A 13,710-nucleotide genomic window follows, 5' to 3' on the forward strand; every position below is an offset into this window, starting at 1 on the left:
TTTTAATACTACAGATATTGGCAGAAGTTTGTAAGATAGTAACATCTGTAGCTTTGTTACAGCTTCTATAAACATATTCTTCCTCTCAATTACTTAAAAAATAAAAGCTTTCTCACCATCTCCAGCTAAGTTCATGAGTATGACTGGCTTTCTTTAAAATTTCAGAAGAATGGGTTAGGAACATTTCATAGAACATTGCACACAAAATTATCCATTTAAAAATAAAATTACACTTTGAAAAGAATGTCTGAATAATGAATACATTTTCTTCTAAAATACACTGAATTTAAATACTTGATTTCCTTTCTACAGCATTCTTTTGTAGATGGACATCATTAATGTGAACTATTTATTCTGACAGAAGCTAAAGAAATGTATAAGTACTGCAGCAGAGTATCTGCACTAGTTTGAGATATTTTAGAAATCAGAGAGTAGTCTTTATTCTCACATTATTCTCACATTTTGAAGTGCTTAATGAAAGACCCATCTCAGATAAAAGGGGAACATATAAGTTTACTGTACATAGACAACCATAAAAATGGCTTACTCAAACGCATCAAATACTCCAATTAAAACTCAGAATAAAAATTACTCTCCAGCTCTTTTCAGCAATAACAACTCAAGGCATTATTAAAAAAATATCACAGCGCAAAACCAAAACGAAGGACAAATATGAACATGATTTTTTCATGGGATCACTGGAAGCCATTAGCAAGCTTGTGCTGGTTAATGTTACTAGTCAGTGCATAAACACTATAAAGCAACAATTTTAACCTCCAATGTAAGTTATTCAGTGAGAAAAATGTAAGGCAATAAGTAATATTGAAGTGCTTTAAAACAAGATCTCTAATCTCTGTAATTCAATATATTTCTGTGTCTGCTAAATTTCTTTTGTTAGAAATGAGCAGAGAGAATTGTATAATTAAAGCTTTTTCATTGCCCATTAAAAACTGCCTAGGAAAAAAGCCTGTCACCAGTGCATAACAACTTTAACGACAGAGACAAGTTCATATAATATTTCACTGCATTCTCTTCTATTTAAGCTGGTTTAAAATACAATTTCTTTTAAAAACTTTTATACTTACTGAATAGGGAGGTGTAGGCAAGGAGATTTTAGAGACAACTTTTAAAATGTGCCCCTTTTTTTTGTGGCTGAAGTGAAAAATTGAAGTATTTACAACTACAGAATTATTCTCATCCAAGTGTTCAGTGAAAGGAAAAGGATATGGTAAAGGCACACGAGACTCAACCTCGTATGTATCTTCTTCTTGGCCTTCAGTCCACAAACGGCTAAAAAGATTAGATGCCCAGTAAGTGCGGTAAGAATCCATTCCAAAAAATATCACTGTTGCTGTCTTCTCAGACACCACGTCAGTATTTTGCACTAGCTAGGCTGGTTTTAGAAATTTTTAACAGGAGTTTTGTAACAGAACATGTATATTTTAACAGTCTGAAGACACATATCAGCACTGTCAGTGACAAACCTACTCAGAATCAGCAGGAAGCCTCAGATCACATTCTCAAGCGGAGTAATTCAGGAGTAGATTAATCCAAAATAGAGAGAGATGCAAAAAAACTTTGTATGGACACTCTTAAAAATCCTTCTTAGAAAAGTTTCCCATGAAAAAGCAAGCTGGCACGTAATTCCCAAGGCAAGGAAGCATGATTTTGTTTTACCTGCACAGGTACGCTGGCAGCAAACAGGCTAGCAAAACAGAAACTAAAAATGATTTTCCATCTCCACTACAGCAAATGAGAGAAATACAGATATGTCATTACTGGCCTTCATTCTTGTTCTTGGAGATAATTCAACAGGAAGAACTTTCTCAAACTCTGCTAGTTTTTAAAAGGAAAGGCTTCCTGTTAATAGCTCCCCACCAGAAGAGTTCAGGGGTGTGGCCTGATTTATTTACCTATGTGTAACACAAGCAGGTGGAATTTGAATTAATACACCCACTATATGCCTTCCCTGAAAAGATTCAAACTGCACTTCAGGTCTGAAGTGTGTGTTCAGACAGGTCTCAAACAGTTACTTTGAAGATTTTGCCAGGTTTCTCTCACTCTTTTAAGTTTATTTTAAGAGATGGGTACAGGTCTGTATGCACAACACAAGTGATGAAGAGGAAAGGTTAAAATCTTTTCAGCATGTAAGTAGTTTTAGTTTATAAAATATTGCAGAGCAGAAAAAAATAAAGTATTCCATTTCTAAATATTTAAAAATAATTGTCAAGTCACCTACGAACTCTTGGTATATACAGGAACTTTATATAATCCAGTAAGCACACGACAGACATTGCAAAGCAGGCAAGCTTGAACACTTGCAAAGTACCTCTACAGAAGAACCAGAAAAAGATGTCAATATTTATACTTAATACTGTGGGAAAATGTGTAATCAGATTAACATTTTATTAACTTAAAACAAAAAACCCAAACCAGATATAATCATCAGGGATAAATCCATATTTGTATAATCCATATTAATGAAAAACATGGGTGTGTATGTGTTTTAGTCAAAACATAACTCTGTTGCCGGTACTGGCAAGGTCTCAGCTCCAAAACTATGAAGGGAAAATAAATTTTCTTGATCAATTGACAAAATACACTGCTTAGAATACACTGAATACTTTCACTGGTATCATGAAAAATAAATACTGCAAAAATATAAGTCACAAAAGTAAAATAATTTAAAGATCAGCAGTGAAATGTTGAGAAAAGAGAAGTGAAATAAATGACAATACTTTTAGAATCGTTGCATGAATTCTTAATTACTGTAAAAAAGTTGTTTTTCTTTGTGTCATCTGGTGTTTAAATGCAAGATCTCCTACAAATGCCTAACTGTATTTTTTAATAACTCCATATATTGGCGTATCTGCGTATCCTTTATTATGGAATGCTAGGCCTTAGGCTGAAAAAAAACCTCAAAAAACCAGGGATCTCTTTTTAACTGAACTCATGCTCAAACAGAAGAGAGCTGTTGCAGAATGAGTTTGTAAATAAACACAATGCAGAAACTGATTTACAGGATCCACCAGATCCTGTAAACTGCTTCAGGGTTTGCTGAATTTGTATTTAACTTACTTTTAAGTTTAGTAAGTCACAAATTAGTCTTTTATCTTTTTCTTTTTTTAAAAAGAAGAGTATCAACTTCATTTTTGAAGTTGAAAAGCAACAAATACTTAAATGCTTAAAACTTCTAAAGTATTAGACAGCTGAATTTTCATATTACTTTTGCTATCACAGATTTTTTTTCTCCTTCGCTTCCAATAGTTATGATCTACACATTTTACACCTAGAGACAAGACAGCAATGACTTTTTAAGTAATATCATGACTAGGTTAACTAATAGGTGGGTCTGTAGCATAAAACACACTGTACCCTTTGAATTCTAGTCTCAGATTAAAGAGCTGACTCTAAAGACTGAGTTCTTCCGGAGAGTTTAAAAAGTTACAACGAGATATGGAATATTTACTTTGATACCTTCAAACTGAGATGCATATACTCTAAAGATGAACATGATACGAACAGTGTGATTTGAACTGACTGAGCTAGGTGTATAGATCCCATTTCCATTACAATGGAAGTACTCCAGAGAGCAACTAACATCCCACCATGCGAAGTACCCCGATAGCAAACCGAAAGGAGTACCCATACACAGCCTCTTCTACGGAGGTCATTCATGAATCACATACCTCACATAAATACTGGAGTGCTAGAATGCAGCCTCCTTTTCTGATAGCTTAACTGGCCATGTTTAATTCATAGCTGGAAGAGACAGTTAGAGAGCTCCACCTTCCTGGCCACTCAGTTGACTAAAATGCTTGTCAAGAGAACTGGGCACAGTTCCTCTTAATCCTCCCTCTTCACAAGGGCCAGCTCAACGTGCCCCGACACTTCCTGCCTTACCTCTGGGTTGAAGCAGAATGCAGACGACACGTATGAGCAATGAAAGAGTGCCCTATACTGACAAACATGGCCAAATTCAGGCTTACTCTGCAGTCCAAAGCAGACTTCTAACATGTATCTAAATTCATCAGTAAGTCATGTTGGAGCAGACTTTTTTTGGGTGTAGGCACTTGAAGTATTGTTTCAGCTTTCAAAACGAGCCTACAGGTTTTAGGCTTATAAAAACACATTCATGAGAAAAATAAAGAAAGAAAATCTGAGACAAAAAATTCAAAATGCTTCACTATTAGGTCACCCTACCTGATTTGAAGTTTCATTGATAGCTTCCAGAAGCTTTTCAACAGCTGCCTGTAGTCGAGAACTAATATTCAGAATGAGTTCTTCATTTTCGGGATCTATTTCCACTCCACCTTCTGCGAGATGTTGGCTCAGTAGTCCTTCATCTGTTGCTCCTGACCACATATTAATGTCATCATCTCCCATACTACTACTGTGATATGAGGAACAGGGCTCTGGAAAAACAATAGGTACCTTTTCACACAGACTCTTAGCACTTCACAACATGAAAAACTGTACATCTGAGTTATGATTAGAAAGACGAGTAATAAAATGATTTAAATATTTGTACTGGTCACAAAGACAGAGAGGGCAATATTGCATACTAAAACTTACACAAACAAGGTACACAATGCGTTAACTAAAACCAAGCAGAAGGGAAAGAGGAAAAGGAGATACTAACAGAAATATTTTAGACATCCTTTCGGTATGCTCTTGGGCTCTGAGGCTCATCTTCAAACCTTTGTTAGTATCAGCAACCCTTACTACTTTGAATAACTTGCAATAATGACTTGCAAGATTGTCTTTAAAATACAACTGGGTTAAAAAAAAAACAAACCACAGACTGCCAGCCTGTTTCACCAATGCCCAGCTATGTTGTGTGCACTAACACAGAACTGTTCAAGATAGTGATTTAAAAGCATAGACTCAAGTGAGTGAAGGGAAAGACATGCATACAATTCAGACAACTTCTCAGGATAAACAGACTAGAATATAGAACATGAAAATTCAGCAGTATTATTAGAACTGAAAATTGATTAAAATGTGTAGCTGAATAAACCAAATACAGTGCAGGGGGCTGTAACTGTCCCTGCTGATGGGCCACACAGCACCTGCCTGCTTCTCAATCTTCCCAAGGTCTGATCTAGTTTAAGGGCATTACCCATTCTGTCTGAAAAGCAGGAGATACAAAGTTTGTCTATGGTATTAAATTGATAGTAATTCATCTAGAAAACAGTAAATCTGCCATATTTAGAATTCAGAGCTGTATTTAAGCAAGACAGGTGGGAGCAAGCAAACTCCTCAGACATTTTAAAATCACATTTTCAGTATGAAATAATACAGTAGTACATCACAATGATAGATAACTATTGTTGATACTGTGTTTTAAAAATTAAGAAGTGTTATATCATTAGGCTGCTAGATTTGAAATGTCAGAAATAAATGCTATTGTGGAAATTTTTTTAAAATGTCAGTTTATTTTAATGAAATATATTTCTGAAATATATTTAAAATAATGGGGGGTGTGTTGGTTTTTTTAAACAATTAGATGTTGTTTTTGCTTAAGATTTTCTAAAAGAAACCACTGCATTTTTGGGGAACAGCAGTATGATTAAACGAGTTAAGAACAGTCAATGCCCTTTTAGCAATAAAGTTGCAATACTGGGTTATCTTTGTATTTAAGTTCCTGGTTACTCCATGAATTGTGACTGCTGAACTGAAATGGTTTTTTTAGTTACAGAAATTGAAATTAAATTCTAATAAGTGAATTTTACAAATCACTTCAAAAAATGTAGTTAGTACTCTTGTTGGTTACAATTTCCTTATACTTGCTCTTGCCTCTTAACCAGGCATGCAAATAACACTGGAAATACAAGTCCTCTTGTTGATATTTTTTGAACCCAGCAAGAAAGTCAGATTCTAGTTTTCAGGTTTGATTTTTGTTGTGTTTTTTGTTTGGTTTTTTTTTTTGTTTTGTTTTTTTAAAAAAGCTGCAACATGATTAACCATCTGGTTTATTTTCTATACTTTTATACCTGCAAACATTCTGATAATAATACCTATGCATTTATGTCGTTGTGGATGCAGCTGTATATTTACCCATATTCAACAAACTAATCTACAGCAATTTTAATTTGGAGAAGTTTCATTTTGTTTACTTTTATCTCATGGTTGCTAAGATTCTTTTTAAATGCAGATGTATTTAGCAATTTTTTTTCCTTCTAGTTATTCATTACTGTTTCATATCTCCTTTTAGGTATGTGGAATATAACGTTACAAACTCTTTTCACATTCCAAAGGGAAAAAAACAGAAGCACATGAATGAAACAAATAACCAGATGAATAGAATATACATTCACATGGCACCTTTCATCTACACAGGATTTCAAAGCACTTTGGAACCTCAGTCACAAACTACTGTAGTGGAGTCACCCTAGCAGTGGCTGGCAGTCATTTTCTGCCAGCACACTAAATATTTGCAATGGGTTTGTATAGCATAAAGGTTTTCCCATAACATCGTAATAGTCCACTCCCCTACACTGTAAGAAAGGCTGCAAAATGAACAATTTCACATTTTTCATCAAATAGTATTCTGATTTCTCACCACCCAAATCTGGGTTGGCTCTGGGTGTCTCAGAATATCAATAGTGGTGCAGAAGCTTTAATATCCTCAGAGCAGAAAGGACCTTCATTTAAGATGGACATCAAGCAGCATAAGTATTTCCAAGTGCTGTGCCAAAGTATTGGTTAAAGACTGAGCTGAAGGAAAACATATTCCCTGCTGAGCCACCAACACACTTACTGCAGCACCTGATGCTCTTTGGAGGCCACCCATCTTAAGTACTGATCAGGAAAGACCCTGCTTAGCTTCAGAGATCTCACAAAATAAAAGCCCACAGTACAGTAGCACAGCTATAAACAAGATAAAACAATGACATATTAGTTATTGTGCAACCTAATTCTTTCTTGACGGAGTATAAATATCTATGTAATGTTTCTGTTTTCCTTCTCAGGCTTAACCCATAATTCATGTAATATAACCTTTATATTTTAGGAAACTATTTGCTTGAGAGATACAGCTGAATTGTGCAATGATGAACCTATGTCAAATACAAAAATAAACATAATACTAAGTAACTGCAGAAACGCGCAGCCTGTTGCAAAATCATCTTTGATTGATGATGATTAACTTCTGGCTGTCTGGCAACTTTTAGGGAAAAACTTAAAAACATAGATGCCCGCTCAGAATGTAATCTTTTAAAAGCCAGGTCCAGGATATGTCTCTTACATTAATAGTATCACTAACACTAATTCTTGCCAGAGACCAGAACAGTACAACTTGGCCTCCAAGAACTAACAACAAGATTTTAAACTCCTATTTTGCTTATTGTTCTTCTGTAATTTGCTTCCATTTCTTCTGGATAAACACAAAATAAACCAATGTTAAAATATAATTTTTAATATGAAAAATCTCAGAACAAAACATCATAATTTACCTGAAATAACTATAAGAAATGAGGAAAGAAAAAGAGCACTGTCACCTAAACTATAATTCAGCACATGGAAACTTTACTGCTCTCAAAAATAAAAAAAGGAAAAAAGGGAAAAGTATCAAATGCACACAAAACCTGTAATATTTCTGTTTATTCTGTAGGGTTGGCAACTCAAAAGAGAAAAATCAATGGCAAATGATGAGCACAGACACCCATATTATAATTTCTACAGAGTGGCACTTGAGAATAGGAGTTCACCTTAAATGTCTTTTTAACTGCAAAGTGAAAATCTCTGTATCTTTTTCCTCTGAAAATGGTCTTAGTACACAGCATCTTAGTACAGGATCTTTTCAGAAGATTTTCAGTGGTGGAAGCAAGAAATAGAAATGTCAAGTCTTATTCACTGTCCCTGGCAGTTGAATGCCTAACCCCCATTTTACTAACCCCTATAATGCTGTTCAATTTCCCACCCCAATGGAACTAAAATAAAATTCTGTCCCCAAATTTTTTTTTCAGACAACACAAAATCATAAATAGAATATAACTGGCCCAAGGAAAAATATCTTCTCCTTGCGTAAACTCTGTCCTTGTATCAAAACAAAAACATAACCCAACAAAGGTTCATATTGTTTCCCTGCCGTGAAGCTTGCAGTTCAGTATGCCAGATGTCATGGCCCACTGAATCTTAAGATAAGCGCTTAATTATACAGTGCTTACCCAGAAGTTTCAGATACAGAAGTTGTTTATGAGCTGCCAACTGACATTTATGAAGCAACACATATTTTGCATCATGTAGAGCTAGTATCTCAATTTACTCCTGGGATTCCACTCAGAAATTAAGGTTAGGGGTTACAAATTGAAAATAAAAAAAACCAGTTTAATGGCAGTTCAGTGTATAATGCTATTTGCTACCTTGTTCCTGGTACACTGTTTGGAAACAAGGAGCTCAGAAAGTAGGTAAGAGGGTTTAATGTCCAAGGAATTCCATAAACTCACAGGTTTCTCCAGAGCAACCTGTGTTACTGCAGTCCCTCTACCCAAGGTACATCATCTGAGGGAGGAGAACAGCAAAGCCTGCTGTGTCTGTCACAGTGATTCCTGGCCCAAATCTCCAGATGTAATTAACTCACCAGATGACGTTGCACAAATGCTGTTCACTTCCAGTGATATACTTTATGACTCATATTTGAACTTTACTCACGCTGCTAGAAACATAATCCTGTGTTATCCAATAACCTGGGCAAGGCCCCACATAAACCTCTATATGCTCTACAAATCAGGTTGTGGTTATAAATATGTGGTCTTAGTGACTCAGCTTTTTAAAATGCTGAAACTCAGCAAAACCAGTGAGTTTTGCTTGTCAGTAAATATGGATTACGTTCAGAATGTCAGAGGGAATTAACTTGATTAAACACATTATTTTTTTCTATTTTATTATTAGATCTTTACTGGTACGAATTCATTCCTATAAAATTTTCTAATTAATTAAAAACAAGGATCTGTTTGGCTAGGTATTAGAAAATAGAAAAACATGCACAGGTTAAAATATAAAAGTAGTGTCTACCTATTTCTTACTTCTAGAAAACAACAGGGAAAAAATTTATAAGCTTATGTGCTGTCAGGCCATTCAGTGGAAGTATAGGAAATGAATAACAACAGGCCTGTTGCTGAAAACACTAACAGAATGCGTCATCTAATTCCATTTGAAGAAGGATCAAATTCTTCAGCTGATGAAACAGTACAACTGCTACTATGGCTGTCTGACCCCACTGGCAGAACTATGTACACAGCAAGGATGCTGTTGTACCATTTTGAAAGGAAAACAAAGAGAACTGTGAATACAACCTCAGAGAACATTGCAAACTATACATTCACCCATTATAACCACTGTAAGCTTGGTTCTTCTTTAATCCTCACTCTTTTCTTTGGTTTCTCCTCCTTTCATAATTGTTTCTGAATGCAAGGAGACATGCAAAAAAGAATACTGGAATAAACTACTGGCATGTGAACACCTCTATACCAAGGGGGGCATTACAATAACAGACAAATTGCTTTGTTACAGAGGAGTGAATCCTTACATGCCTCTTCAAAATACACTCATAGCAAACACAAGAATTAAAACAAGCCAACCTTCACCACTAGCCGAATGGAATACAGTTCTTTTCTATTTAAGAGAGCACTCTTTCACCAGAAGACTTCACAGGAAATTAACAATACATTCCAGTTACTGAGCCTGTTGTGCATTTAGACAGTAGTATTATGAAAGCTAGGCAATCTACATTACACCCACCCTAAAATACCAATTAGGCTACTCTTCCAATGTGCTTTTCTACATATATGCAATGCAAGTAATCCATATTAAGAATTGTTAATGACAACGATTACTGGCATATACCAGTATACATATCGCTGTGCCTGAGCAGGCAAAAAGAAAACACATGTAATCTGCATTGTACCTGCCTGCGCAGAGCAAGCACATATGAAGTAGCCAAGGGCAACAATCATGTATTAACGCTTTGTACATACAGTTATGTATTTATTTCTGCCTTTTCTCAGACCCTATTCTCAGTAAATGAGAATGAGGGAGAACAGCAGCAGTACACGGTCTGTGGACAGGCATGATACAACTATGAACAAGGTTCAGTGAATGCACTAGGTACATGTAACCTTGACAGTCTGTGATCACTGCCTTCATAACCAGAACACGTTTTTACTCCTTTGGGCAATGTATGTTGTGAAAACCCCAATGCTTTTTACACAATTCAGACTATACAATGAGAACAGAAAGAATACAAAGAATTTTTATGAACTGCGGGTTTGAATATAGAAAACTTGTTTAAAATGCTGTTTACATAAGATTTAAGACTACCTCAGAATACAAAAGGAGGTGATGTAAACTCTGAGCCTGGTCATTGTTCCTTTTACCATTTGGTTAGGAGACTGCATGGAAAATAGTTGCCGGGGTTGAGGATATTTACTCTGAAGTGCTTTAACATAAGCAAGCTCTACTCATTTCCTACCCCAAAGCAAAGTGCAAGAATACTACATTTTGGAAAAAGTGACCCCTTCAATTATAGTAGCAATTGTTCTCAATCTTTAAGGTCTCCTCGGCAAGAATCAAAAATTATGGCCAGAAGCTTAGTTATCCAATCTAAAATTCGGGGGAAAAAAGGCAAAGCCTCAAAAGTCTGAATTTTCAAAAAATAATTTTCCTCACGATTAAATACAGTGAAATGTGCAGAAAACAAAAGTGATGAGTTTTTTTAATGAAACAGCAGCACTACACAGACATAAAAGTGCTTTTAACTTGAAAAATTCAAGAATCCTTATACTGCAGCTATTCACATTTCACCACAGATAACCTTCTGAGTAATCAGCTGAGATATCGCTGTGCTGCTACAAGTCATACATCCTTTCTTAACTTGCCCCAAGGCTTAATGTGACCTATATTTAAAGCCAGAGGGAATTAAAAATATTTAATAACCTACATTCTGAATGAAAGAGGTAATGTTGTGCTTCCTTTACCATTTGTATTATTACTCTGTAGTAGACTCTCTCTTAATAATGAAACGTATTATTTGACTTCCAGTTCTCTCTCATTCACAGTAGTTAAAACTCCAGCCAAAACCAGATGTATAATGTGTTTTAGGCTGAACTGGTCTGTTGCTCATTGCCTCCCCATAAGACCCAGGATGAAAGTACACATCCTTACACTGGTTTCTGTACCACGGGTACCTAAATGGCAATACGATAGAGTGCCTATTCTTGCCCAAAAGAGAAACAGACACTATCCTAGTACAATCACAGGAAACTAAACAGAGCCTGGAAGAGTTCTTAAGACACTGGTAAGCAATTGACTACAATGTTAAAATGTCCCTTCAGGCTTGTGCCAACTAGCACTCCTCCAAACAGCTAATGGGCAAGGCTTGGCAGTGAGAAAGTTCCTGGAACTGTTTCCAAAAGGCTGTTTGCATGCAACCACTCCCTCTAGGAGGCTAAGGAAGTCCACAAGCGCATATATATATAGGCTGCCCCATGCCAGGCTGCCAGAGTGACCAGCAATGTCCTGATACGTATTAAGTGCACTAGATACGGCCTTTGACACCAGTTCCCTTTCCCCATATGTACACAGGAAGGCGCAAAGCTGGTGCAAGATGCCATGGAGCTATGTTTCATTCTCTTTCTCTTCACCTCCTTCAACAGGAACATATTTATTTTTGTATTTCTCAATCACTTTCCCATTCTGTTGCAGGCTCCTAGAAAGGAATTATAACTGGTTTGGGGCATGATGCAGACAACTCCTGAAACATTGTGTCTTAAGCAGAGATGTCATATGGATTCAAATTACAAACTGTTTTAAAAAATAAGTTTATTTTTAATTAAGATTTCAAACTAAGGTTATTTAAATACATCATAAAAGTATGCAAATGCTACTTCTTATGAAATAGAAAACCACACAAGCAGTACCTTTGTCATACCCCACATGGATACAGGGTTTTACTGACTCCTCTGTCTCTGTGTCCCACCCAGGTGGTTTGGAAGGTTGGACTTTCCCAGACCGATCCAGTAACCCGAGAACATGGCGACCAATTGTCTCCTCCATGGCCATAGTTGTCTTCACAACTTCTAAAAGAATCTTCATGAGTTTCTCATTAGCCTTCTGAAAAACATGCCTGCAGGACAGAAACTAAATCAGTCCTTTAATTTTTCCCTGCTTTCAGAGTAGTTTTTATCCCTTAAACCCCCTTGGAACCAGGAAAGATTTGCAGTTGAAACAGTAAAATTAAGATTTATTTTTTAAGACTAAAACCCACATCATATACTTAAATACTAAAAGCACATTTGTGTTGAAAGTCAGTTCTTTTTACAAAATATGTAAAAAGTCAAACTATTTATCAGTATTTGTACTTTTTCTAGTATTTTATCTAGCTATTCTTTTAAAACAGAGGTCTACATTTGCCTCCTATTCATTATGAAATTACTCACTTCTCAAAGTCACAATTAAAAAGATTGTTTGCCTACACAGATCAAAAAAGTTACAGAATAGTCAAAAGGTATTATCAAATACAACAATTATATTAATATAATTTATTAAAAAACACATAAACTTATTTCCTATATGTACATACAATGGGTATACAAATACACATTTGTATAAATTATGTACCTGACTATGTGTGTAATATGAAAGATATAATAAAACAGGTTAAGATTTGTCTTATCCTCTATGCCATTACATACACTGTTGAGCTTTATAAAAAATAAGACATTTAATCTAAAGTATGTAAACTTAGAAATATGGTTATCTAGAATAAAAAAAATGCCATTATCATCAGTCAGAATAAAACTTATAAATATTATTAATTTAACAAGAACACGATCCACCACATTTTTTACAAAAGAATATTTTCTGAACAGTTTTAAGCACCTTTCTTTAGAAAGAAGAGCTGAAGGTGTTTCATCAGGTTTTCTTCCTCCATCTTCATCCTCAAAGACCTGCTCTCTCACATAATTTTGGTTTTCATTTTCATTCTGAGTAAGTTTTTGCAGAGGGAGAAAAGACAAAAAAGGCAGAAATCCTGTCACGCGGGAATCAACATATTCTTCTTATATGCAGTAGAACATGAGATTTAAAACCTAAATTAGCTGTGTTTTGTTAATAAAACTGCTGCACCTAATTACAAATCTAGAAATACTCTTCCTACATGGAAAAAATTAACTAAAGCATAAATAAAAACAAAACAGGAAATTAGAAAGGCCTATTAGAAAGAACTTTGTTAGGCTGATTAAACAGTCCTTGTTTAATAGCAATATGAAAATATAAGTTTACCTGAGTAAATACCTATATAATAATCCCCACCTTCAAGCTGTTAAATTAGCTTTTGCTTACCTGAAGTAAAATACTATGTCTACCAGGTACCACCTGCTCTGTTCAAGAAACAACCAACATCTTTCAGGAAAATATATTACATAAAAAGAGTAGCAGCGAAAAGGAATCTTACTAGTTTTACATGTCACAGCTGCCAAGAAAATCAAAGGCCATATTTACCTCTGTCTGTGTGCTGTTGTTTTGGAGCTCATAAAACAGCCTCTCTTTTCCAGGTACAGATTGTTCCTTTAATGATTCCAGTTCTTCTAAAAGCATTCTCTCTCTCTCTACAACCAGGCTGTCATTCTCCATTGAGACACGCTAAGAAAGAAGTGTTATAGAAGCACACACAATTTTTTAAGCTTCCGAGTATTAGTGAGTCCTGTC

At 35.4% G+C, this 13,710-nt stretch overlaps 1 protein-coding gene across 6 annotated transcripts in view; it reads right to left on the reverse strand.

Moving 5' to 3' along the window:
- The window catches only part of AKAP9 (A-kinase anchoring protein 9), a 120,643-nt gene that overhangs the window by 41,456 nt on the left and 65,477 nt on the right, over positions 1 to 13,710 (reverse strand). For all 6 annotated transcript variants that reach the window (XM_064444633.1, XM_064444631.1, XM_064444632.1 and 3 more), the window contains 4 exons: positions 13,504 to 13,644; positions 12,883 to 12,986; positions 11,922 to 12,127; positions 4,204 to 4,415 (listed from right to left, as the gene is read on the reverse strand). In XM_064444633.1, coding sequence (XP_064300703.1) covers positions 4,204 to 4,415; positions 11,922 to 12,127; positions 12,883 to 12,986; positions 13,504 to 13,644 — 663 coding nt within the window. The remainder of the gene's footprint in view (positions 1 to 4,203; positions 4,416 to 11,921; positions 12,128 to 12,882; positions 12,987 to 13,503; positions 13,645 to 13,710) is intronic.

Source organism: Phalacrocorax carbo, chromosome 2 (genome assembly GCF_963921805.1).
Source record: "Phalacrocorax carbo chromosome 2, bPhaCar2.1, whole genome shotgun sequence".
NCBI classification, from domain to species: domain Eukaryota; kingdom Metazoa; phylum Chordata; class Aves; order Suliformes; family Phalacrocoracidae; genus Phalacrocorax; species Phalacrocorax carbo.